The following is a 25,078-nucleotide window of genomic DNA, read 5'->3' as shown; positions in this document are numbered from 1 at the left end:
GTGCATATTAGCCATGTGAGGACACAACGGCCGATCTCGGCTTAATTACTTATGCAGGGGATGAACTTCTGACTCAAACACTCGCAGAGCCAGCAGTTTCCAAAACGTCAGGGAATTTTTCCAGTAAAATTTTCTGAGCGGATCATCAGATGATCCATGGGGGGAGAGAGGGAGCTACATGAGGAAAACTAAAGTCTCAACGGGTAAAAGTCCCTACCGGATGAGTCACGTGATTTCTAATTTCTCGTGATTTTTTTCTTCATGGTACAACAAAAAGTTGCAAAACAAAAAAGGAAAGACCGAAGTTAAAGTTGAATGTTCCTGGCTTATTTGATCATCTTTATGTTGTCTAAAAAGCCTAAAACTGATACTCAGACTGACAGTTACAGCGCGCCGCACACTGACTCTCTCTCTCTGCGGTGCATATAATGCTTATTGTCAAAACGACAGAATTTTCCTGCATTTAAGTCAAACACCAGTCTTCTGATGACTGATTTATGGGTCTTTGGGATGGCAGAAAATTAAGGCAATCATATTTTTTGGAGTGGGCGATACGAGCTGCGTGCTTTACTAACGCCAATAAATTTATATGACTTAGTTGTATATTTTAAGTATTGTACCCTACTTAATGACATTATTAAAATAAAACTGAGTAAAAAAATAAATACTTAAAGCCACAGCAAGGAGGTCCAAGCTTTATGCCAGCAACATCAAATTGACCAATCTGGCTTTCAACAATCAGATGACGGTCAGTACTTGCACATAGCGGGAGAAAGATTCCACATTTCCTTCCAAAACAGCGGGTGCATTGTACTTTAGGTAAGGTAACAACTTATAATAACCCGGTCGGAAGTCCCGTACATATTTAAGGCCAGAGCACTAACATCAGAGCGAGGAACACATCGCATCTGTGGGCGTAAGCACACGAAGTTAGCAATTTCAATGCTGTCTGCCCATTTAACTCTGTTGAACTCTCATTCTTTTGCCCGCGTCAAGATGGCGGCCACGTAGCGAACGCGTCATCTACGTATTGACATCTATGTCAGAAACTATAAAGACAGACTGGACTAGGAGAAGAAGAAGAATACTTCCGGGTTCGTCGAGGGAAGAGAATGCTCTGATGTATAAGGTCATGAATTAAGATATGTCCGATGTAAACTAATATTACAACGGACTGTTAACATTTAAAGTCAGTGACATTGGGTGCGATACTCCTTTCAACAATTTTTAGAATCCACTTTGTTCTGTAAAGTCAACAGCGTTGGCATTCATTGTGTTTTAAAACGTCACATTCTTAGTGATGTTGACTGGCTACAGCAGTAGTTCGGAGGAGGAAAGTGAGGCACCATCAACGACTACCCAAGGCTCAGTTATTTCTTCTAATTGTCAAGTGGAACAATGTGATAACAACAGCCCCGTAAGGAAGAAGCGGAAAATAGAGAAACAGGTCCCCGAAAAAAGGTAGGCTAAGTGTTTTTTTTTTTTTTTTTTTAATCCGTTATTGAAATATGATAAGCACAGATACAGCATTAAAGCAAACTTTAAGAATTAAGGAAAAGCGCGAGGGGGAGTTCTCAAATAAACTCACGGAATAAAGTGCGTAAGAGTTTTAGAAACTTTATTATTACTAAAATCACTGATGTTTTAATGTATTGTTCAGTTCCCTTGTAAAAGCAAAAAGTGATCATTTTTAATGTGATCATTTTAGCTACATGATTGTTGTAAATCGCCTTCGTAAGGTAAATTTCGGCCTACGGGAGTTTAGACCGCAAGAGGGCGATACAGGATCCCTTTAGGTTGACGTTTCATCCTAAACTACTTATGCTTTTATAAACATTGAAGTTAGGAACGGATATTCTGGTTTACTGTTCTTACAAACTTTGTCATGATTTTTGTTTTGATTATCTATGATTATTTTACACACACACATGGGGTGTGAGTGTATGTATGTATATTCACTAACGGCCACTTTATTTGGTACACCTGTTCAATTGCTTGTTGGTGCATAGCTAATCAGCCAATCACATGGCAAGAACTCAATGCATTATGGCATGTAGACGTGGTCAAGAGGACTTGCTGAAGTTCAAACCGAGCATCAGAATGGGGAAGAAATGGGATTTAAGTGACTTCGAACGTGGCATGGTTGTTGGTGCCTGACAGGCTGGTCTGAGTTGTTCAGAAACTGCTTTCTAGGGTTTACAGAGAATGGTCCAATAAAGAGAAAGTATCCAGTGAGCAGCACTTGTGTGGACAAAAATGCCTTGTTGATATCAGAAGAGAATGGGCAGACTGGTTTGAGATGATAGAGAGGCAACAATAACTTAAATAACCATTAACTACAACCAAGGTATGCACAGTACCATCTCTGAATGCACAACACGTGAACGTTGAAGCAGATGGGCTGCAGCAGCAGAGGACCACACTGGCTGCCATTGCTGTCAGCTAAGAACAGGAAACTGAAGCTACACTTCACACGTGCTCAGCAAAATTGGACAATAGAAGATTGGAAAACATTGCCTGGTCTGATGAGTCTCGATTTCAGCTGCAACATTAAGATGGTAGGGTCAGATGGTAGTGGCGTGGGGAATATTTTCTTGGCACTCTTTGGGCCCCTTAGTACCAATTTAGCATCATTTAAACCCCGCAGCCTACCTAAGTTATGGCCATCGTTTTTTGACCACAGTGTACCCATCTTCTGATGGCTTGTTTCGACAGGATAACGCACCATGTCACAGAGCTCGAGTCATCTCAAACTTTTTTTCTTGAACTTGACAGTGAGTTCACTATAGTCCAATGGCCTCTTCAGTCACCAGATCTCAATCTGTTAGAGCACTTTTGGGATGTAGTGGAATGGAAGATTTGCATCATTGGTCTGCAGCCGACAGATCTGCAGCAACTGCATGATGCTATCGTGTCAATATGACCAAAATCTCAGAGAATCATGTACAACACCTTGTTGAAACTATGTCACAAAGAATTGAGGCAGTTCTGAAGCATAGACTGTCAAAAGAATTGGATAAAGCCTGTGTGATGTCAGCTGTCTGCTTACAATAGGCGGACTGAAACAGCTATTGAAGCCAATCTGTGGTGGGCTCCATATTAAAATCACTGTCTCAACCAAACTTTGGATCAACCTAACGACAGACAAGAGCCCACCCACTGAGCTCGACTCCCTGTCAGTTCAGCTAGCACTAAAGCAGTCCTGGAGGTAGCGTCTGCCTTTCAAGCTATCTGTCAGTCAAATGAGACACTCTAAACAGTGTGCAATAAGGTTTTCCTAAATAAAATCTAAATGATTGTGGTACATAAAAATTCACCTGTCACACAGTGAGAGGACATGAAGTCATTAGCTAATGGGACACGTTTGTTTTTTTGAACCAGGCTGTAAACCAGTTTATTTATTGTGTAAAAAATGTCTTTTACATGTGTTCAGATGGGACTTTGGGTGTTCCTGCAGCCAGCCTCAAGTGGACAATTGACGTATTGCAATTTTTTACACTTCTGCATTGGCTTCATTTTTCAGGACCAGAGGTTGCCGCTTGATCTGAAGGCAATAAGGGGTCCAGCCTGGTACTAGCAAGATGCACCTTATAAAGTGGCCAGTGAGTGTGTGTGTGTGTGTGTATTTATTGCAATTTATTAAGGTCCCCAATTAGTGCACCAGTTTTTAAAATCACTGTTAATTGCATGCTTTATTATCTCTTTCAATACACTTTACCTGCAGCCTCAGTGATGTAAAATAAGTTAACTACTACCCCTTAATGTCTCATTTTAGCTTAGAAACTCACAGCTCAGTGGACAAGTCAGAAGTCTTCTGAACCTTTTTTGATGTTCTTTTATTTCATTTTCAGTCCATTACAAGTTCTTTTTTGGTGGTTTAGTTCATGTTATAATCTTGGATCTATCTCTAAAAGCAGGTCAGTTATCCTTAGTTTCAGACTTTAAAAATCTTGAATGAGAACATAACAGTTTAAAATGTAAAATAGTGAAATCTAAGATGGTATGAAAAGGTGCGATTAATCACAATTACAGGTACATCTCAAAAAATTAGAATATCATGAAGAAGTTAAAGATTTTTTTGTTACTCATTTCAGAAAGGGAAACCCATATATATCATATAGACTCATGACACATACAATGAAATAGTTCAAGCCTTTATTTCTTGACATTTTGATGATTATGGCTTACAGATAATGAAAACCCAAAATTCAGTGTCTCAGAAGATTAGAATATTGTGAAAAAGTTCAGTATTGGAAAGTTGTGGTGTCATAGTCTAATCGGCTAATTAACTCCAAACACCTGCAAAGGTTTCCTAAGCCTTTAAATGGTCTCTCAGTTTGGGTCAGTAGGCTACATAATCATGGGGAAGACTGCAGACTTAACAGATGTCCAGAAGACATCTGTGGAGAGTGGAGAGGCACAGAATCCACATTGCTTGAAGTCCAGTGTAAAGTTTCCACAGTCAGTGATGATTTGGGCTGCCATGGCATCCACTGGTGTTGGTCCATGTGTTTTCTGAAGTCCACAGTCAACGCAGCCATCTACCAGGACATTTTAGAGCACTTCATGCTTCCTTCTGCTGACAAGCTTTATGGAAGATGCTGATTTCATTTTCCAGTAGGACTTGGCAACTGCCCACACTGCCAAAGGTACCAAAAGCTGGCTCAATGACCATGGTGTTACTGTGCTTGATTGGCCAGCAAACTGGCCTGACCTGAACCCCTTAGAGAATCTATGGGGTATTGTCAAGAGGAAGATAAGAGACACCTGACCCAACAGTGCAGATGACCCGAAGGCCGCCATCAAAGCCATCTGGGCTTCCATTACACCTGAGCAGTGCCACAGGCTGATTACCTCCATGCCTCCTGCACTGATGCAGTAATTAATGCAAAAAGAGACCCAACCAAGTCCTGACTGCATAGAAATGAACGTACTTTTCAGAAGCCAGACATTTGTTTAGAATATCCTTTTTTTATTGATCTTATGTAATATTCTAATTTTCTGAGACACTGAATTTTTGGTTTTCATTATCTGTAAGCCATAATCATCAACATTTCAAGAAATAAAGGCTTGAAATATTTCACTCAATGTGTAATGAGTCTATATGGTTTCTGAAATGAGTGACAAAAAATCTTTAACTTTTTCATGATATTCTAATTTTTTGAGATGTACCTGTAACTACAAACATTTTTGCAATTAATTGTGATTAAAAAAATAAAAATATATACAGTGCTTAACAATTTTATTAGACCACCTGTCATAAAAACGAGAAACATAAATATTTTAGAAATCTTTCAAAAACTTGTTTAAAACTAAAAATGTTATTGTCATTTATTTGGCAAATAACATACTGAAACAACTAAATAGTCCTTTTTCACATATTATAACCAAAAACTTCATATTTTGTATGGCCTCCTTTGGCTTTGATAACAGCTTGCATTCTTGCTGGCATTGTTTTTAATCTACTTTTCCACAGTCTCTTTTGTTATTGAGTTCCAAATAGTTTGTAGCTGTTCCCACGGACTTGCTTTAGATGAAACTTTTGTGCGATCAATCTTTGAATCTACTAAATCCCAAATTTGTTCAATAGGATTCAAATCCGGACTTTGACTTGGCCAGTCCATCAGTTCCAGTACTCCAGATTCCTTTTTCTTGGTCAAATAGTCTCTTCACAGCTTTGAAGTATGCTTGGGCTCATTGTCTTGTTGGTATATGAACCCACGACCAATCAGATTCAGTCCAGAAGGGATTCCATGATGCACTAAGATGTTGTGGTAGAAGTTCTTGTTCATGATACCGTCGATTTTGACTAATTTGCCCACACCGTATCCACAGATGGAACCCCATACCATAATGGAATCTCCTCCATGTTTCACTGTGGGTGTGCAATTCATCTGGCATCAAAATGTTCTCCAGCTTTTCTGCAGCCATAAACACGACGATGCTGACCAAAGAGTTCAAACTTGGACTCGTCCGTCCAGAGTACCTTCTTCCAGTCATCAACAGTTCAGTGTTTGTGCTCCCTGGCAAATCTGAGGCTTTTCTGGATGTTTGCAGGCCTCAATAATGGCTTCTTAGCAGCTATTCTTCTCTTTAAGCCTTGTTCCGTCAGTCGTCTGCTTATGGTCATTCTGGAGACTTTCTCAGACTCTGATCTAGAAGCATTCATCTCTGCCTCAAGATCAGCAGTGGTCTTCCTTCTGTCTCTAGTACTTTAAATCTTGAGGTGTCTGACATTTGCTTCAGTTAACTTTGGTTCCCTGCCTCTTCCTTGTAAACACCAGTCTCGGCAATTGACTCCAAAGCATACTTGACCACACTGTGAGAGCACTTTATGTCTTTCCCTATTTGTCTCAGAGACCATCCAGCATCATGAAGTGCTTTAATGCCAACTCTTTCATTTTCAGTGAGCTCTCCACATTTTACCATTTTGAACAGGAATGAGGGGTTTCAAACTGAATTCACCTTTTTATTCCCAAATTTGAGCCGGCTCACTGGGCTTTTCGGAGAAGTCAGAAATTAATCAAGCATAACATTCAACCACTAAAACTCATTTTTCTGTTCAGGAATGCAAGTAAATAACTATGATTTGACATAATAATCAAGAAATAATAACGTGCTTTACTAATTGCTTTACTAATACACCAATATGTAGAAGCTCTTTAACCCAAATTATATTTTTAATGCTAAAATATCATTATTATTGTTATACATGAATTTTCAAATTTATTGATTATAAAAAAATGAAAAAATAGTAAAGCACATTATTATTTCTTGATTAATATGTCAAATTATAGTTATTTACCTGCATTCCTGAACAGAAAAATGAGTTTTAGTGGTTAAATGTTATGCTTGATTAATTTCTGACTTCTCAGAGAAGCCCAGTGAGGTGGCTCAAATTTGGGTATAAAAAGGTGAGTTCAGTTTGAAATTCTTTTTTTTCAAAATGGTAAAAGGCAGAGCGCTCACTGAAAATAAAGAGTCTAATAAATTTGTTAAGCACTGCATATATATATATATATATATATATATATATATATATATATATATATATGTATATGTATATGTATATATATAGTATTTATATTATATTGTATTACTTGTATTGTATTTCCAGCAGGTTGCCTCTTCCTGTTTGCCTGTTGACAATGTTTCCTGATGATGTTGATTCAAAGCCGGAAGAAAGTGCTCTTCATGGTGGACGTATCCGCTCCTTTAAACATGAGAGAGGAAATTGGGCAACATATGTTTATTTACCTTGTAAGCCAGCCCAGCATGCTTGTCCATTTGCAAAATTCACATTGTACCAATATTTAAAATGATTCCTGACCTAGTTTTATTTCTTTCCTGTCTTGTTTGTTCGTTAGACTACCCTGAGGAAGATTTTAGGTCTTTATTAGAGGAGATTCTTTTGCTTGCAAAAGCTCGTGGTGTGGTTTTAACACCTCAGGAGGAGTTCCACCTCAGCCTTTCTCAGACGGTTGTGCTGAGACACCACTGGATCCAACCCTTTACACAAAGCCTCAGAGCTGGCCTTGTTCATTGCGAGAGGTTTGTTAAAGTTAATCAATACTTTTTTTTTTAAATTGCTATACCCAGTGTTGAAGCATAGCTCCTTTGAAGAATAGATAGATAGATAGATAGATAGATAGATAGATAGATAGATAGATAGATAGATAGATAGATAGATAGATTGATTGATTGATTATATAATCCCAGGGGAAATTCAAAATAGATGTTCAAAATTTAAAGACTAATAAATTGTTTGCAATTTTGAAATTGCACTTTTGATGTGAGTTTTTTTTGTTTTTTTGTTTTTTTGTTTTTGATTGGAGAATTTTTTTGTTCTCAAATGCTTATTTTTGTTTGATACCAAAGAAGTGTTGTTTAAATCTTTCTGACACAAAAATCATTTCATATACTTGGAGTGTGCAATAAAGCACCATAAGGACTTTGAGACTGTGAGAAACAAGATTCTCTGGTCTGATTAAACCTAGATTGAACTGTTTTACCTCTGTTATAAACGTTATGTTTGGAGGAAACCAGCCTCTGCTCATCACTTGCCTAATAACATCCCAACAGTGAAGCAGCACTCAGGAGGTCAGACTAGGCAAAAGGTACACCTTCCAACATGACAATAACGTATGCACACAGCCAAGACAACACAGAAATTGCTTAGGGGCAACCCTGCGAATGTCCTAGAGTGGTCCAGCCAGAGCCCTGACCCTTTTGAACACCTCTCGAGAGACCCAAAAATGGCTGCCCACCAACAATCTCCAGCCAACCTGACTGAGCTTGAGAGGATTTGCAAAGAAAAATGACAGAAAATCCCCAAGTCAAGGTGTTCAAAGCTTGTTGTATCACATTCAAAAAGACTCAAGGCTGCAATTGCTGCCAAAGGTGCTTCAACCAAGTACTATGTACATTCTTGTACCACACTGGCACAAGATTGTACTATGTACATTCTTGTGCCAGTGTGGTATTTAAGATTTTTTTCCTTTCTTAAATTTTGCAAAAAAAATTCTAAAGTTCTTTCTTTCACTTTGTCATTCTGGGGTACTGAGTGTGGATTAATGGGAGAAAAAAAATGAATCCAAACGGTGGGATGAGGCTGCAACATCATAAAACTGAAAAAAGTGAAAGGGGCTCTGAATACTTTCTGAATGCCCTGTGTAATCCCACTGACAAATGTCACGTGGGAAGTTGAGACTGATTTTCATTATAGGGAGAATTGGCTCATTTGTAGGTGGATTAGTGGCAAGAAATTATTGCAGTGATTTGCAGACTACACCAGAAACTTTGACCTTTATGGATATTTTAACTCAATCTGTTTCCATTTGCCAGGTTTAAGTGCTCAATGGGGAACCTGAGGATCTATTGTAATGCTGAAGGAACAAGGTACAGCCAGTGCCCTTGGTTTTTTCTCCTTTTTCCATAGTCCAAATAAGAGTAAACACCCACCACAGCTCTGCAAACAATAATTTCACGGTTCACATACTAATGAAAATTCAGTTCAAACCTTGTTGAGTCTTAAGCTGGAGATATTCTTGCTGTTTCACCCTATGTTCATGTAGTGAAGTGTTTGGCTCTGTCACAAGTGTTCTTGCAATGCCTACGTGCAACTCTTGTTACTGGAGGAAAGCAGAGAGTAGGGGTGGTATAAACTACCTGATGTGTGGGATGTGAACTACAAACATGGCGACAGTGATTGATAACTCTGAGCGCAAAATTAGCATAAAAATAAACGGGTCAGAACACACCATCTAGACCCGTTCTGTTTTTCAACATTTCATCTACATAACAAAAAAATGCCCTCGTTTTTTCAGTTAAACTAGTGACTGTGTCATCTGGTGACTTTCAGCCAAATATGTTTTAGAGTTTTTTCATTCCAGCATCTGATGGCGACAGAGAGTCCTTGCTAATGACCCTTTGTTTGACCAAAAAGGTTTTTTTTCCATATTATGTCAAAATATACTTATTATTTATGTTTTATGACAAATTATTACAAACAGCTACAGATGCAGACAGTCATCAGTCTACTTTGTCACTGGTTGAACTAATACACATCGTTGTTCATGCTGGTCTCTGAGTAGTGACAAAAACACATTATAAAGAGGTGGATAATTTTGGACTTGGTTTGTCTTTAAAACTTTCTAGCATTGTTGTTCCTGCTGCTGTGTTCATCCTCACATCCCCTCTGCCTCTACACTGCCTTTATCATGAAAGTGTATACTGCATCTCACACCTGTGTCATTTTAAATTTTGAGGATGTGCACAGCCGTGCTGAACCGACATAGGGCATCATGCATTTGCATACTTGTTGTCAACAGCAAATATATCTCTGGCTTTAGTGGGCTGCTTTCATAATGTGTATGTTTTAAGTCCTGGACACTGGCCAAGTTTTATCTGTCCAACTGTTTACAGGTGCATCTCAAAAATAAGAATATCACATAGTTGACCCCCCACCCATGATTTACACAAATTGAAATATTTCAAGACTTTTTTTTGTTCAAATCTTGATGATTACAGCTCACAAAAATCAAAAATCTACTATCTCAAAATGTCAGAATATTGTGGAAAAGTCCAATTTGCAAAGGTTCCTGAGCCTTCGTTCTCTCTCTGGTTCAGTACACACAACTGTAATTATGTGAAAGGCTGTTGACTTGATTATCGTCCAGAAGACATTCATTGACACCTTTTACAAGGAGGGTAAGCAACAGAAGGTCACTGCTGAAAGGACTGGCTGTTCTCAGAGTGCTGTTTAAAAACATGTTCATAAAAAGTTGACTGGAATGGAAAAGTGTGGTGAGAAATGGAGCACTAGCAACAAGGATGAATTTAGCCTTCATTATCATCATCATCATTATAATCATCAAAAATGAATCAAAACAGGTCTTGAAATATTTCGCTTTGTATGAGAGATAAATAAGTTGAGATCAGAAGAAGTTTCACTTCTTTAATTAAATCACAGGAATTTTTTTTTTGACATTCTGATTTTTTTAGATGATTTTTATGTACATCTGCCTGTATGTTGCCTCCTGCAGGACGTTTCTGGGGATGGAAGTGTCTACTGGGCATGCTCAGTTGTTGGAACTGGTTCAAGTAGTGGACAAAACAATGGCAGAGTTTCACCTGGACCCTTTCTATAAGGTCATCTATCTATACATTTAAATCCAAGCAAAGTAAATTCTTAGTCTTTTTTTTATGTTTTTAGATTGTTGCTATAAGGACATTTACAATAAATCTGCAGTGCCAAATGACTAATTTAACTATAAGGGTTGGTGTATTCTGACAGTTCGAATACACCATACTTTTTATTGCGTGATCTGTTATTGGAATAGTTATCAGACAATACATAGACATAAATTTTCTGTTGTTTTAAAATGAGAACATTTCATCTAAAAATTCTATAGAGGTACCTATCCATGTCTCAGCTCTATCATGTTCTTTTTAATTTTCTAGGATCCATCTTTCCATGTGAGTTTAGCCTGGTGTGTTGGGGACTTCAGGGAACAGCTGGAAGAAGGCATTCAGGAACTGCAGGTACAGGGCCATCAGGTGTCTTTTGATCCTGAATTGAATAATTGTGTCCTTTAATATAATTTTGCTCTTCCTTTTAAAAAGAGTCTACACAAAACATATGGGGCACTGAGAGGTAGTGCCAGCATTTGCCTTGTCTACAGCAAAAAACACCTATTAAGCAGAGGTGGAAAAAGTACTGGACTATTGTACTCAAGCAAAAGTAAAGTAACTTTGGTCAAAATATACTTAAGTAGAGGTAAAAAGGGTAATCAATAAATCCACTCAAGTAAAAGTAAAGTAAGTCATTTAAAATGTACTTAAAGTACTGAGTAGCTACTTTTGATACTTGAGGGGGTTATACAGTAAAATATATTTAATTAATATGAATTAATTATGAAAGATTATGAATCTAAAACCAGGTTATTTTTTTTACAAGGTGAGACTTAACCTAAAGTCAAATGCAACAGCTGTTTAGGATGAAATGTCAAATCATTCTCTCGCTACTCGTGATGGGAATCCCGGCTCTTTTCAGAGATCTGGATCATTCAGCTCAGTTCAGCAAGAAGAGCCGACTCTTTGGACTCCCAAAAGACTTTTCATTCGGTACCACTTTGGCTTTTGATAAATTAGACAAATTAAGCATTTTTGACCCATGGGTCAAAAACAATATATTCACAGTGCTTGACAAATTTATTAGACCACCTGTCATATTTGTCTCAGAGACCATCCAGCATCATGAAGTGCTTTAATGCGGACTCTTTCATTTTCAGTGAGCTCGCCACGTTTTACCATTTTGAACAGGAATGAGGGGTTTCAAACTGAGTTCACCCAAATTTGAGCCAGCTCACTGGGCTCCTAAAAGTCAGAAATTAATCAAGCATATCATTTAACCACTAAAACTCATTTTTCTGTTCAGGATTGCAAGTAAAAAACTATAATTTGACATATTAATCAAGAAATTTTGATGTGCTTTACTATTTTTTCAGTTTTTTGTAAATCAGTAAATTTGAAAATTAATGTATAACAATAATAATGATATTTTAGCATTAAAAATATAATTTGGGTTAAAGAGCTTCTACATATTGATGTATTAACCATTGCAGAAACATAAACAATGATTTTGGTAATTACCAATGTTGCTAATTTAGGGCAGCTGTGGCATAAACCTTACTTTGGTTAGGGTTAGGGTTAGGGTTAGGGTTAGGGTGGTCTAATAAATTGTTAAGCACTGTATAACTGCATGTGTTTTTCAGAAAATTGTTGGACTAGATCCTTTTATTGTCAGAATAGCTTACATTTTACAAAACACTTGATATAAAACTAATATTTTTTAGATAATCAAGAAGTTCTATAACTTTTTAATTTGCTGAAAGCCATAAGTTTTTATGTTTTTACATTGAAAATAAAACAAAGTGTGAGTAGTCTTCTGTGATTTACATTACAATATAACTTATAATAAGAATAAAATATATGACACTGCTTTGTCAAAATGTTTCCCAAATTAATCAAACTAAATGGAGCATCTAAATGGAGCATGGTAAGCAAAAATATACCATAAAACTCAAAGAATTACCACATTTTACATGTTTTGTAAAAAAAAAAAAAAAAAGAAGACTATGTTACACAACCTAGTACATGTCCTTATTTATAAGAAAATTATGTATTGTTACTGGTTGCTGAAACTTACATAGCTACATTCTCTCCTCCTTTTTTCTCTGTGAGTGGAGACTGAATGGTCACAGAGCACTGAGCAACATCAACCCCCTCCCCTCCAGCTTTTCTGTTATCACTTCTGATTGGTTAAAAGTTGTACACACAAACATATGCAGCTACACATACTGAACATATGGAGTCAACCACAGTTATGGCAATGAAGTGTTTTCAAGGTGTTGGCTGTGGCAGAACAGTGAGGAGGAAATATCCTCCCCTTTTCCTCCCAAGGGCTCTGAACTTAGTTGGTTTTATTCCTGCCTTTTAGACAGAACCTTCGTGGTCACCATTGGTAACCACACATCGTCCACCTCTCCTGTTACCTGTGGTGTACTGCAAAATTCTATTTAGGTCCACTTTTATTCTCTGTTTATATGCTTCCTTTAGGTTTTATCATAAAACGTCATAACCTGTCTTTCCATTTTTATGCTGATGACACACAGATACCTCCTGCTGAGACCTAGCGTTTCTACTAGCCTAGCTACTGTTTTTAACTGTCTTAAAGATATCAAATGTTGGATGACCCAAAGTTTTTAACAATTAAATGACTCAAAATCTGAAGTAATTTTATTCAGTCACCAACAGATTCCTCAGATCCAAAGTTCCCTCGGTCCACTGTCCTCAAACATCACCACCACAGCCAGAAACTTAGGAGTTACCTTTGATACAAATCTCACCTTTGAAAAACATATCAAAACAGTCGTACAGTCCTGCTTCATCCACATCAGAACAATCTCAAAAATCAAACCCATCCTGCCCCCTGCTGGGAAAAATCTGGAAAAAATCATACACGCCCTTATGTTCTCCCATTTGGACTAATGTAACTCCCTCCTCTCTGGCATCACCAAAAAATCCCTGTCCTGCCTCCAACTGGTTCAGAACACAGCAGCTAGGCTTTTAACTGGTTTTGACAGACAGCATCAAATCACATCTATTCTCATTTCCCTCCACTGGCTTCCTGTCACTTTTAGCATTGATTTTAAGATTTTACTGATCACTTTTAAGGCTCTTATGGGCTTAGCCCCAGGTTATATCACTGAGATGCTGACCCCTTACAAGCCTTCACACAGCCTTAGATCCTTGGGCGGGGGGCTCCTGGTCGTTCCAAAGTTGAGACTCAAATCTAAAGGAGACAGGGCATTTGTTGTCAGGGCCCCTCGACTTTGGAACGACCTGCCCGAGGAGATAAGGCTAGCAGATTCGGTAACAACTTTTAAATCACTCCTTAAAACTCATTTTTACAGAATTGCTTTTACGTGACACTCCCTTTAACCTATTTTATTATCACTCTTTTACTCATTTTGCTGTTCTTACTCTTTTTATCCTTGACCTTTACTCACATTGCAATCTCAGTATCCTCTATTTTCAATATTTTACCTCTTCCTTATCTTCTATCTGCTTTTAATCTTCTTATTTTTGTATTATTGCTAATGATGTGATGTTGTTGTCTTATTTGTGTGTATACAGTTTTATTTTCGTTTCATATCATACTGTCTTTTCCTGGATATTTTCATCTTTTAGTATTTTAACTGCCTTTGGGATCATCTATTTACTTCCCATTCCTTTCAACTGTGTTATTTTCGTAGAGTTTTGTGTCTCAGTTTGTTTTGATTTTCTTTTTGATTATCAAGACCCTTTCTGTCTGGTTTATAGCTAATTTGTTCTTTGTTTTTTTGCGAATCCTTGTGAGTTCTTCTTTTTGCCATGCCTGTTAAAGTCCTTTTAGACATCTTTTTTAAAGGTGCTATATAAATAAACTTATTATTATTATTATTATTATTATTATTACTTTATTCTGTGCAGGAAGGAGGGACGGGGGAGGGTGAACGGCTCTCAGTGCTGTGCCAGCTCCCATTGTTCACACCAAAGAGCCGGTACATAGGGCTGGCTCGTTTGTGACAGACTACTTGCTACTGGCCATCATGTGCTGTCAAAGTCAAACTTTTGGCAGGTATCATGTTGGCAGAAAGCTAGAGCCTCCTCATTTTGGCTTTTACTCAGTACTCAATGCTTTTTTAAAACTTAGTGAAGAACAATACTTCCTCAAAATGTACTTAAATAAAAGTTAGAGTAGTGATTTTGAAAAGTACTCAAAAAAGTACAAGAACACAAAAGAGCTACTCAATTATTGTAACTTGAGTAAATTTAATTAGTTACTTTCCACCTCTGCTATTATGGGAGGTCCTTAAAGCAAAATTAAAGAGAAGTAGAGTGTATTGAGCCTGGCTGAATCTAAAACATAGGCATGTGAAATAGAGTTGCTGTGTGCAACAATCAGAAAGAATTAAAACAGACTAAAAGGCCATGTGGTCATTTGAAATGTTTATTTTCATAAAGGTTCAAAATGGATAAGATAAAATGGGTTCTTTTGCTAAAAAATAAAATCATTTCAATAAAAATGTTTTCTGCAAAACTGAAAATAAGTCAGAGATTAAAAGCAATCAAGAGTCCCTAAGGCTTAAAACTATTTTGGAAAAAAAAATTCTAGAGCTACTCCCCTACAGCGTTTTACAGGAGAGCAGAAGACAAGTGTCTGATGAAATGAAAATTCAGAGATTGAATACTGGCATGTTCAGACATGGACTCAGTTCAAGCTTGACAGATTTAGGGCTGTTTGGCTCTTATGGGCTTTTGTGATGGCAAATTCTTGTGTTCTGGTGAGCCATCTCACTTTGAGGAGGAGGAAGGCGTCCTCTGAGTCAAGAAAAACTATGCACCAGTCACATCCTCTTTTAGCAGACATCAAAGATGAAGTTTGGATGAACTCCCTAAGAGAATTTCATCCAAATATGACCCCTGGAACTGACCAAACACAATTTTTACCAAATAAAATGTAATAGCGGACTTTTTGTTTATTCTGTTATATGGGTCCAAGGCCTTTTCACTTTTTTAGATCCTGACATGATGTTTACACCCACAATCATGAGACTCTTAGGCTAAACATACTTCAGGGGCTGATTTTTTAAAAATCATGTAGGGGAACTACTGGGCCATTTTGCCTCTCACATCAACGAGTGTCATATTAATAATCCTGTTCTTGCCACTTGGATTTTTTTCCCAAGTCTCATGTCTCTAAAGATGCTATAACCCTCTGATACAAATTCTAAAATTCACCAATTTTAGGAGTCCCTGTTGGGCTGTGACAAGACATGTGGCTCAAGACTTGATATCACAAAATTGCAACAAGACAAGATTTTACATTATTTAATAAATCTGATAATATGCAGGTGAAAGACATACATGTAAAGGTCCATTTTGAAAGATTTTAGCTGTGAATCCACTGGAATATCACTGTTGACACATAGTTTGTCTTGTGTAGCCATGACTCAAATGCACTTCAACAGCACTTCATTTCAGAAATTCATGCATGTCATTGTATGTCAGTTACACATTTGCTGTAATCTGCAGATATGTTTTTTGTGGTCTGTTTTCTCATGTGGACATTGACAGTGATGGACACAACACACACATCTCATTCATTTAGCAGATGTGTGTGTGTGTCTGTGTGCTGTGTCTGCTGCAGTGTGTGTGTGTCAGACAACAAACAGGGCCCTTATTAGTGACTACATCTGGCAGAGTTTTTTTCTGTTAACTTTATAGCTGTAGTATTACAGAAGAGGATTAAGGACACCAGTGAAGGAAAATATAATTACAGGAAAGTCAAGATTAAAGTTGAAATGATGAGATTAAAGTTGAAATGAGGAGATTAAGGTTGAAATATTGAGAGAAAAGTCGGAATGACAAGAAAAAAGTCAAAATTTGCTATTACAAGTAGTGGACCTTAGACACTGTGTTATAAGCCAAAGTGACAGGATCTCTTTGTTAATTCCAATAATGAGGTATAGTTTCACATGTTCATTGAAGCATAGGGCATTTTGTAGACGCAGCCAAGATATGTTGTTTGTTCTTGTCTTAAATACTCATACATTAGCAAGGGACATAACAGCACTTGTCTCTCTCTTCCTCTCCCTTTCCATCAGATCACCTGTAGATACGCACAGGTGACAGACTCGCCCTAAATACTAATGGGAGATTAAAGGGAAATTGATTACTCATTTATTGATCATGGACAGTTTGCTGCAAATGACTAAATGTAAAAAAAAAAACACCTTGGCACATGTTGTCTATTGGAAACTCTAGTTAACAGTATTGTGTATGATACATGAAGAAAATATCACCTATAAAACATGATGTACACTACATTGCATTTTTGTATGGAATTTAGAAATAAAAATCATCATGTGTTTTCAATGCTGCTTTCAAAAATGTCAGTACATCTGTTTACACTGACGTTGTTTATCCCACTGCAACAAACACTGATCAATAAATGGATGATCAATCTCTCTCTGCTCTCCCATTAGGTATTGAGGTCTGTCACCAGTGCGTCTTTACAGGTGATCAGATGTAGAGGAAGAGGAAAAGAGATGAGTGCTGTTATACCCCTCCTGTTAATGTATGAGTATTTAAGACAGTAACAGAGAATATTGACTGTCTCTACAGAATGACTTATGTAAATGAACATGTCAAACTATACCTCGTTACTGGATTTAACAACAAAGAGATTCTTTCTATTTAGCTCATAAACACAGTGGCTAAGGTCCACTGTATGTAATAGCAAGTTTCGACTTTTTCTCATTATTTTGACTTTTTCCTGAAATTGTATTTCAACTTTGTTCTCAAAATATCAACTTTATTCCAGTCTTTTTGATTTTTAATTTCGACTTGCCCATAATTATTTTTTCCTTCACCAGTGGCCCTAATCCTCTTCCATAGCAGTATACAACAGGCTGCTTCGTTACTTTCTTCAAGTTTCTGATTGATGTTACATGCAACCAACAGCTGAAAGATGTGTCAATCACAGACATAAAAAAATTACATTATAAAGGAACAAAATAACGAGTATTATCACTTTAAAAGTCATCTCTGTGTGAGAATCTCTATTTATTTATGCACTTATTAAACACTGTATTCCTCTCACTGTGACTCTGTACAGGTATTAAGCAGCAAAAACTCAAAACCACTTCCTCTGGCTCAAAGTTTCATCTCACAGTACCAGCTTCATCACTCTTCTTTTGCTATGCCATTTGGTTTATTTACATTTGTGATTGCTGCACCTACACTGCACCCTACAGAGCGCTAGGGATGGGAAATTGGAACCTGTTCCAGTTGAGAACCATTTCCAATTGGTTTAATACTTTGACATCATTTACATTTAATGTTAACAGTGCCCTTATCAATGCTTTACTTCCACATGCCTTGAAAAACACGGTCTCACAAGAGGCAGTCAGCAAAACGAACAGGACCAGAGCAGTTGAGGAAGTAAACATGGCTGACAGTCACAAAAACGGGCTAAAGTGGTTGAAAGGGTTTTTTTCAAAATATGACACGGACAGTGTGTCTGTTAAACAGTTATTTTATGCAAGGCATATGTTTTGGGGAGGGCACAAGAACTGTTCGTTTTGTACAAGATATAAATTTTATTTTGAACGCCCAAAGATCTTGAACCCAGTGACTAGTTTTATATATTTTAAGGTTTTATCTTTTTAAAAAATTAGTATTATTATTGTATTCCAATTCAAGTTCAGAGATTGACGATTTGTTTGTTTGTGCTGAGACATTTCCAACAAAAAACAGCATTTTTGTATATTAAATTCTACTCCCAAAAACTTGATGTTTGAAGAAAAATAAGGGAATACATAACGAACTGAATCAACAAGAAGAATCAATAATGGCATCAATATCAATAAAATTAATCAATTCCCATCCCTACAAAGCACTCTGTGCTCTTATTAGTAAACATCACTAACCTCATAGAGCAAATTGTTGAAGGCAGAACAAAAATCAAACATGCTAGACTTTATGTTTGGAGGTTGTGAGGGAATTTTTGAGGCAGATGGGTCTTAAAGCCACACAACTTTTGGAACGGGTTATATTTGTGCTGAAAATGTGTAGTCTGACCTCAACTTTAAGGCATAATAAATATGCCCACATTTCATAGCAGATTTTTTTGTGACAGTAATTAAAGGGATACCATAGCTATTTTTTAATACCCCAGACAAGGTATTATTGTATTACCACCTAAAGATAATCCACATGCACTGTGTCTCTGATAAACAGGGATGGCTTTCATGTTCAGGGGGCCTTTTTTAAGGAGATGTTTGTCTGTTTTACTACAATTTTCATCCTTCCAGCAAGCTACACCTCAAGTTGTTCAGCCAGTGATGATTGATTGTTGGTATTAGCATGACTGTCGCTAATGAAACTACAAAGATATCTTAATTAGTGTGTCATAATGTATAATTTATATAATGTATATAATGATCTGCCCACATGGAATGCACTCAAAGCATGTTCTGGCTACAATGATTTATTTTTAAAAAATTAAAACATTATAACAAAAATGTGTATTTTTAAAAACAGTGTATGCCAACTTTTATTCATTTTGTGAATATTTTAGATAAAAGTTCTAGTATTGCTATAGGTGTCATACATTTGACTTGGACCAATGAAATTAGTCTAAATGATAAATAATCACTGTTTTGAACTGAAAACTCTTGAACAAGTTAAAAGATGTTGATGTAAAGTTGGGTGCAGACAACAGTAATTAGGACTTGTTCAATTTTGAAATCATACTCCTAACCAGCTCACCACAATTAACATGCCTCTGATTTTCCATGGCAGAATCTTGTGGAGGGCCATGAAGACGGACCATTTCAGCTGATACTGGATTGCGTGGAGGTGCACTGCAGGACAGGAAACAAGACCTTTTGTTTCCCTCTGTAGCTCTTAACTGTGATGCATTTTAAACTCTGTCATCTGGACCTTCACATTGTTTTATCTTACCCTCTGACGTCAAGGCCAAAGCGGGACTAGCCGCCCATACCAAGTTGCAGCAGTTTTTGACAGTTTTGCACTGAAGGAAAGAGACTGTTATCACATAATCTTGGTTGATCAACAATTGGAAGTAATTACTGGAAAAAGTAATATTGTATTGTGTACTGGCAAAGGTTTCAGTTTGGTATGTATGGCATGGAACAATACAAAAGATAAAAGTAACACTTACTTGGTGGATTCACATGTCTTTAAAGTCTCACTTGACGTATCTAATTTTGGCCTAAGTCCGGTGTCCCTGGCAGAGCATGAATAGTAAAAAAACAAAAAAAAAAAGAAAAAAAAACACATTTTGCAGCATTTCTGTAATGGATAAATTCTAATTTTCCAAAACTGCACCAGTTTAAGGAATGCTATTTAGACAACATAAGAGAGATTTCATTTATGAAATCATAAAGCTAAAAGTCAAGTTCAGTATATTCCAGTATATATTCTCGTATACCTTCTTTAGTCCGCATGAAGTGTTACACACAGATGATATTTTTGTGTTTTAACCAGGGGACAGTGTATAGAAGCATGTTACCGCCACTGAAGAAGGAAAAATGCTGTCATGCTCACAGTATAATGTGACTAGTTTATTACTCAAAGGCAAAGTTTTGTATTAAATTTTTATGAGAATTAAACTAAGTTTTGTAAATAAAGAAAATACAAAAAATCAATGTAAAATGTATTTTGTTAAACTTAAATTGATATATCATAGCTGGTGTCAGGCTGTGAACTGGTAAAAGCTTTCTTGTATATGATCAGAAAAATATGCACTTTTCTTTTATACTGGCCATCAGTTTCATGCATGTGAATCCAATCCTGTCTGGCCCTATGTGAAAAAGTAATTGCCCCCCTTGTTAAATCATGAGTTAACTGTGATTAACCACAGTTTTTGGAAAGCTGAGTTCAATTTCACTGGCTACACCCAGACCTGATTACCGCCAGATTTGTTGAATCAAAAAAATCACCTAAATAGAAACTGTCAGACAAAATGAAGTAGGCTACAAGATCTCAAAAAGAAACGCATCAAACCACGAGCCAAAGAAATTCAAGAACAAATGAGAAACAAAGTGATTGGAATCTATCAGTCTGGAAAAGGTTACAAAGCCATTTCCAAGGCTTTGGGACTCCCGCAAACCACAGTCAGAGCCATTATCCACAAATGGAGAAAACAAGGAAAAGTGGTGAACCTTCCCAGGAGTGGTCGGCCAACCAAAATCACTCTGAGAGTGCAACCACGACTCATCCAGTAGGTCACAAAAGAACCTAGAACGACATCCGAAGACCTTTAGGCCTCACTGGCCTCAGTTAAGATCAGTGTTCATGACTCAACCATAAGAAAGACACTGGGCAAAAATGGCACCATGGGAGAGTTCCAACGCCAAAACCACTGCAGACCAAAAAGAGCACAGAGGCTTGTCTCACATTTTCCAGGAAAGATCTTGATGATCCCCAAGACTTCTGGAGAAATATTCTGTGGACTGACGAGACAAAAGTTGAACCGTTTGGAAGGTTTGAGTCCCGTTACATCTGGAGTAAAAATAACACAGCATTTGATAAAAAGAACATCTTGCCAACAGTCAAACATGGTGGTGTCAGTGTGATGGTCTGGGGCTGCTTTGCTGCTTCAGGACCTGGACCACTTTCTGTGATTGATGGAACAATGAATTCTGCTGTCTACCAGAAAATCCTGAAGGCGAACATCCGGCCATCAGTATGTGCCCCCAAGCTCAAGCTCTCTTGGGTTATGCAGCAGGACAACGACCTGAAATACACCTGCAAGTCCATCTCTCAATGGCTCAAGAAAAACTAAATTAAGGTTTTGGAGTGGCCCAGTCAGGGTCCAGACTTAAATCCAACTGAGATGCTGTGGTGTGACCTTAAACGGCAGTTCATGCTGGAAAACCCTCCAATATGGCTGAGTTAATGCAATTCTGTGAAGGGGAGTGGGTCAAAATTCCTCCACAGTGATAAGAAACACTCATCACCCGTTATTGCAAACGATAACTGGTGATTAAGTTAATGCTGCCAAGGGGGGCACAACAAGGTATTAGGTTCAGGGGGCACATTTTTCACACAGGGCCAGATAGATTTGGATTTTCCCCCCCCTTAAAAAATTAGATAATCATTCAAACACTGCATTTTCCATTTACTTAGGTTGTCTTTGTGAAATATAAAAATTGGTTTGATGATCCGAAACATTTAAGTGTGATAAATATGCAAAAAACTCAGGAATCAGAAAGGGGGCAAATACTTTTTCACACCACTGTATGTTGGGGCATTGTCAATAAAAACAACCAAGTGGATCCTGGGGGTGGGGGTGGGGGGCTTAGTTTTTCTTAGTTTTTCTTAGGTATGAGCAGGGGGGACCGTAGGGTTTGGAACCATTGGTCTAGCTCATAGCTATCTCAAATTGGTTCATCAAATACAGTATTTATCAGTAAATAATACTAACTTAATAACTTTTAAAGCGCAAGATAAAATACTTGATTTATTCAACAAGTGAGATAACACTACATAGATACATGAAAAGAACCATTGAGCATTTTACAATTTTAAGAATTTTTTAACAACCAGAGTCATTTATGAAAAACTTGTTATATATTGGCTTGAATATGACACTATAAGAATAAACACAGGCTGCTATATTTCACAAGGTTTTATGGTAACAAAATTTTCATACACTACAATTTAGACAATAAATGTCTTCAATAGTTATGATAGGGAGAAAAAGCAGATACATAATTCTCAGTTGGAAGGCACATCTTGAAATCTCTTTAGCAAAATCAAAATGTGAATGTTTCAAGTCTAGAAAAATTTTCTGTGACTTAACGGTGGTTTTAACATTACATGTTATCAAATTTCCACCTACATTCATACATTTTTTTTTAGTTTAACCGAGGAAAGAAGGAAAATTAAGTACACATAAAAGGCAACAGAGAGTAGAGTCCAAGTTTAAATAACAAAAGAACAGGGGTTGAGGACTGTTTTCTCTCATTTAAATGTATGTATTTACATTTTAACTTTTCGCCTTATGTTTCCTTTTACTCATTTACTCCATTTTCTTATAAATTCTGTTAACTATAAGACATGTAAATATTGATATCCTTCCTTCTCTGTTCCAGATGGAATACTACTTAATTTATTGCCCTGAACTCTTTCTGTTAAATAAAAAATAAGTGTGGCTTTCTCCTGATCCCCAAAACCTTACCAGCACAGGACAAGAATAAAAATATCTGTGAAACTATAGGCTTCCTGTTCTCCACAATCCCTCAGCATTCAATGCTATCTGATGAATTGTATCTTAATATGACTTTTGGTTTTCTTAAAATTTTTGTTGATTTCCTTTAATTTTTGTCAACTTCTTGGAAAATTTTTCTCGAGGTTTCGTTTTCCAATTTCTCTTTCCTATTGCCTTGGTTTACCATCATTCCTGTAGGATTTTATATAGTTTTGAGATTTAACTATTTTCACTAAAACAAACACTAAAAGCCAAGACAAGAGGGCCCAAACTTTCTCTCGACAACAAAAACATCACCAGTAGTTTGAATTTCACAACACAGGACAGTCAGTTGCACAGGCATGGATTTTTCCCCCCTTAAAAAATTAAACAATCATTCCGACACTGCATTTTGTATTTATTTGGGTTGTATTTGTGAAATATAAAAATTAGTTGATGATCCGAAACATTTAAGTGTGATAAATATGCAAAACATCAGGAATCGGAAAGGGGGCAAATACTTTTTCACGGCACTGTATTTTCTTACTCACACACCTCAGAAGACAGCTTGCTAATCATTTTCAGACAGTCTGAACTCTGACATCTCCCCTAGACATGGGACACAGAATAAGTAAGCATGCACAACCTGTGATAAGAGAGGGGGTGGGGGCTGACAGTCTCTTCCCAACAAACAGTGAGAAATCTTTGATTTTGTGAATTTATCATTTTCTTGAGTAAGCAGCAAAGTAGAAAGAGAGACAATTGGGAAGCTAATAGTCAGGTAGTTGCTTTACATTTGGGTTGTAGTCGTCAGTCCAACCAAGATTCATGAATTTTGAACAGGTTCGATGTGATAGGTAGGCGATAGGTGGCAGTAAGATAGTTGTGTAGGCACCACACACTCTAGGATTATTTGGACACATAGTTCTGAAAGAGGATCTAAAACTAGGGACACCCCAGCAACCATAAGAGGTGGCAAATCTGGCTAAAAGTTGGTTTTAAAATCATTTGGTGTGTGGCCAGCCTTGGTGATGTCATGCCTGTTTTAGGTCTTACTTCTACTGTTAGCTCCAAAGCTTAAAGTCCCTGTAAAGTGAAAACCAAACTTTGTGTCTTAACACACTAGATATGTTGGAAAAAGATTGCTGTAAACGTGTGAAAACACTGACCCTTGTGTGACTGAATTTTGGATTAGACAGAAAGTTGTTCCCCTCTTTCTTGGTTTGGTTTTATTTAAGCAGAGCAAAAATCTGAGGCCATGACATTACCAGTCTTGATGGGGAATCAGCCTGCCCCCTTAACGCTACAATGATATAAAACCACTGAGAAGTTCGTCTCAATAGTCTGCTGTTAGCTGCTGTCACCAATTTCATTGGAAGTTAACAGTCAGTTACATGCTATGGTTTTGTTCATTGTGAGGTAATTTTCCCAAATCTATCAGCCCCAGTGACCTACAGGGCATCAATAGAGAGATCTGTACCGGTAAACGGTAATTGAATTCCCAACTTCTGTCTCCCTGCTCTGGCACAGAGCAAGGCAGCTGTGCTCTGATCAGAAGCATTTTTGTTCTTAATCTGCAAAGATTATATTTCTCATAAGTGGGCGTGGCTCCAGCTCATGCAACCGACATACCTTCATCATCCAAAAGCAGATTTTACAGCCTCTTTTTTCCTGATTTGAAAGCTTAATTTTGTAAACTTAGAGATGATTTTCATGACTTAAATTTGGTCTGGTGGTTCATAACAGTGTCCTGCCATACAACAAACGTAAAGTAAAGATGTATTAACACTTTGCAGGGACTTTAGACCAAACCATGTTTGTGCAATCAGAACATCCAGAAGTGAAAATATTTAAATATGTTAGAATGATATGAAAGTAAAAGTACCCTAAAAAGTTCTACTGAGTTTTGTCAGCATTTTTTAGCAGCACCTCCAGCTTGCATTACTCTACATGGAAGCAGAAGTGGAAGTCATGATTGAAGAGCTGAAAGACATCCAAAACTGCTGCATATTGCCAAAAATTGTTACATGTAGTCATGAATAATTTTAAACATTGTATTAATGGTAAATAAAGTCAGATATGGACAACATTTCTGGCATAGTGACCAAAAGGCACACAGACCTTTGAGTAATGATTTTTATCAACTTACAATCCCAGTTATGATTCAGGTTTTTCATTAAAAGACTACTGTATCTGGTCTACAAGTGTATAAGAAATAAAACTAAGTAGACATAAAATGACTCAAAAAAA

At 37.2% G+C, this 25,078-nt stretch overlaps 1 protein-coding gene across 2 annotated transcripts; it reads left to right on the top strand.

The window, feature by feature from the left end:
* The first annotated feature begins 1,100 nt into the window (after positions 1 to 1,100).
* On the top strand, positions 1,101 to 20,282 carry usb1 (U6 snRNA biogenesis 1). Of its 2 annotated transcripts, none has more exons than XM_041794830.1 (7): positions 1,101 to 1,461; positions 7,121 to 7,260; positions 7,368 to 7,551; positions 8,845 to 8,898; positions 10,545 to 10,650; positions 10,963 to 11,043; positions 19,414 to 20,282. In XM_041794830.1, the coding sequence occupies exons 1-7, from the start codon at positions 1,301 to 1,303 to the stop codon at positions 19,513 to 19,515; spliced, it is 828 nt and encodes a 275-aa protein (XP_041650764.1). In that variant the 5' UTR covers positions 1,101 to 1,300; the 3' UTR covers positions 19,516 to 20,282. The 2 variants fall into 2 exon arrangements, with proteins under 2 accessions (XP_041650764.1, XP_041650763.1); XM_041794829.1 differs by having other exon boundaries at positions 7,118 to 7,260.
* The last annotated feature ends 4,796 nt before the right edge of the window (positions 20,283 to 25,078 follow it).

The sequence above is a fragment of the Cheilinus undulatus genome, linkage group 9 (assembly GCF_018320785.1).
Source record: "Cheilinus undulatus linkage group 9, ASM1832078v1, whole genome shotgun sequence".
Taxonomy (NCBI): Eukaryota; Metazoa; Chordata; class Actinopteri; order Labriformes; family Labridae; genus Cheilinus; species Cheilinus undulatus.
Note: the sequence above shows the minus strand (reverse complement) of the source record. Positions and strands in the feature narration are given on the sequence as shown.

Coding starts and splice junctions, on each gene's coding strand:
- usb1 (XM_041794829.1), top strand. CDS start 1,301: ATGTTGACTGGCTACAGCAGTAGTTCGGAGGAGGAAAGTGAGGCACCA. Junction 8,899..10,544: donor TGTAATGCTGAAGGAACAAG/GTACAGCCAGTG, acceptor TGCCTCCTGCAG/GACGTTTCTGGGGATGGAAG. Junction 11,044..19,413: donor AAGGCATTCAGGAACTGCAG/GTACAGGGCCAT, acceptor TTTCCATGGCAG/AATCTTGTGGAGGGCCATGA.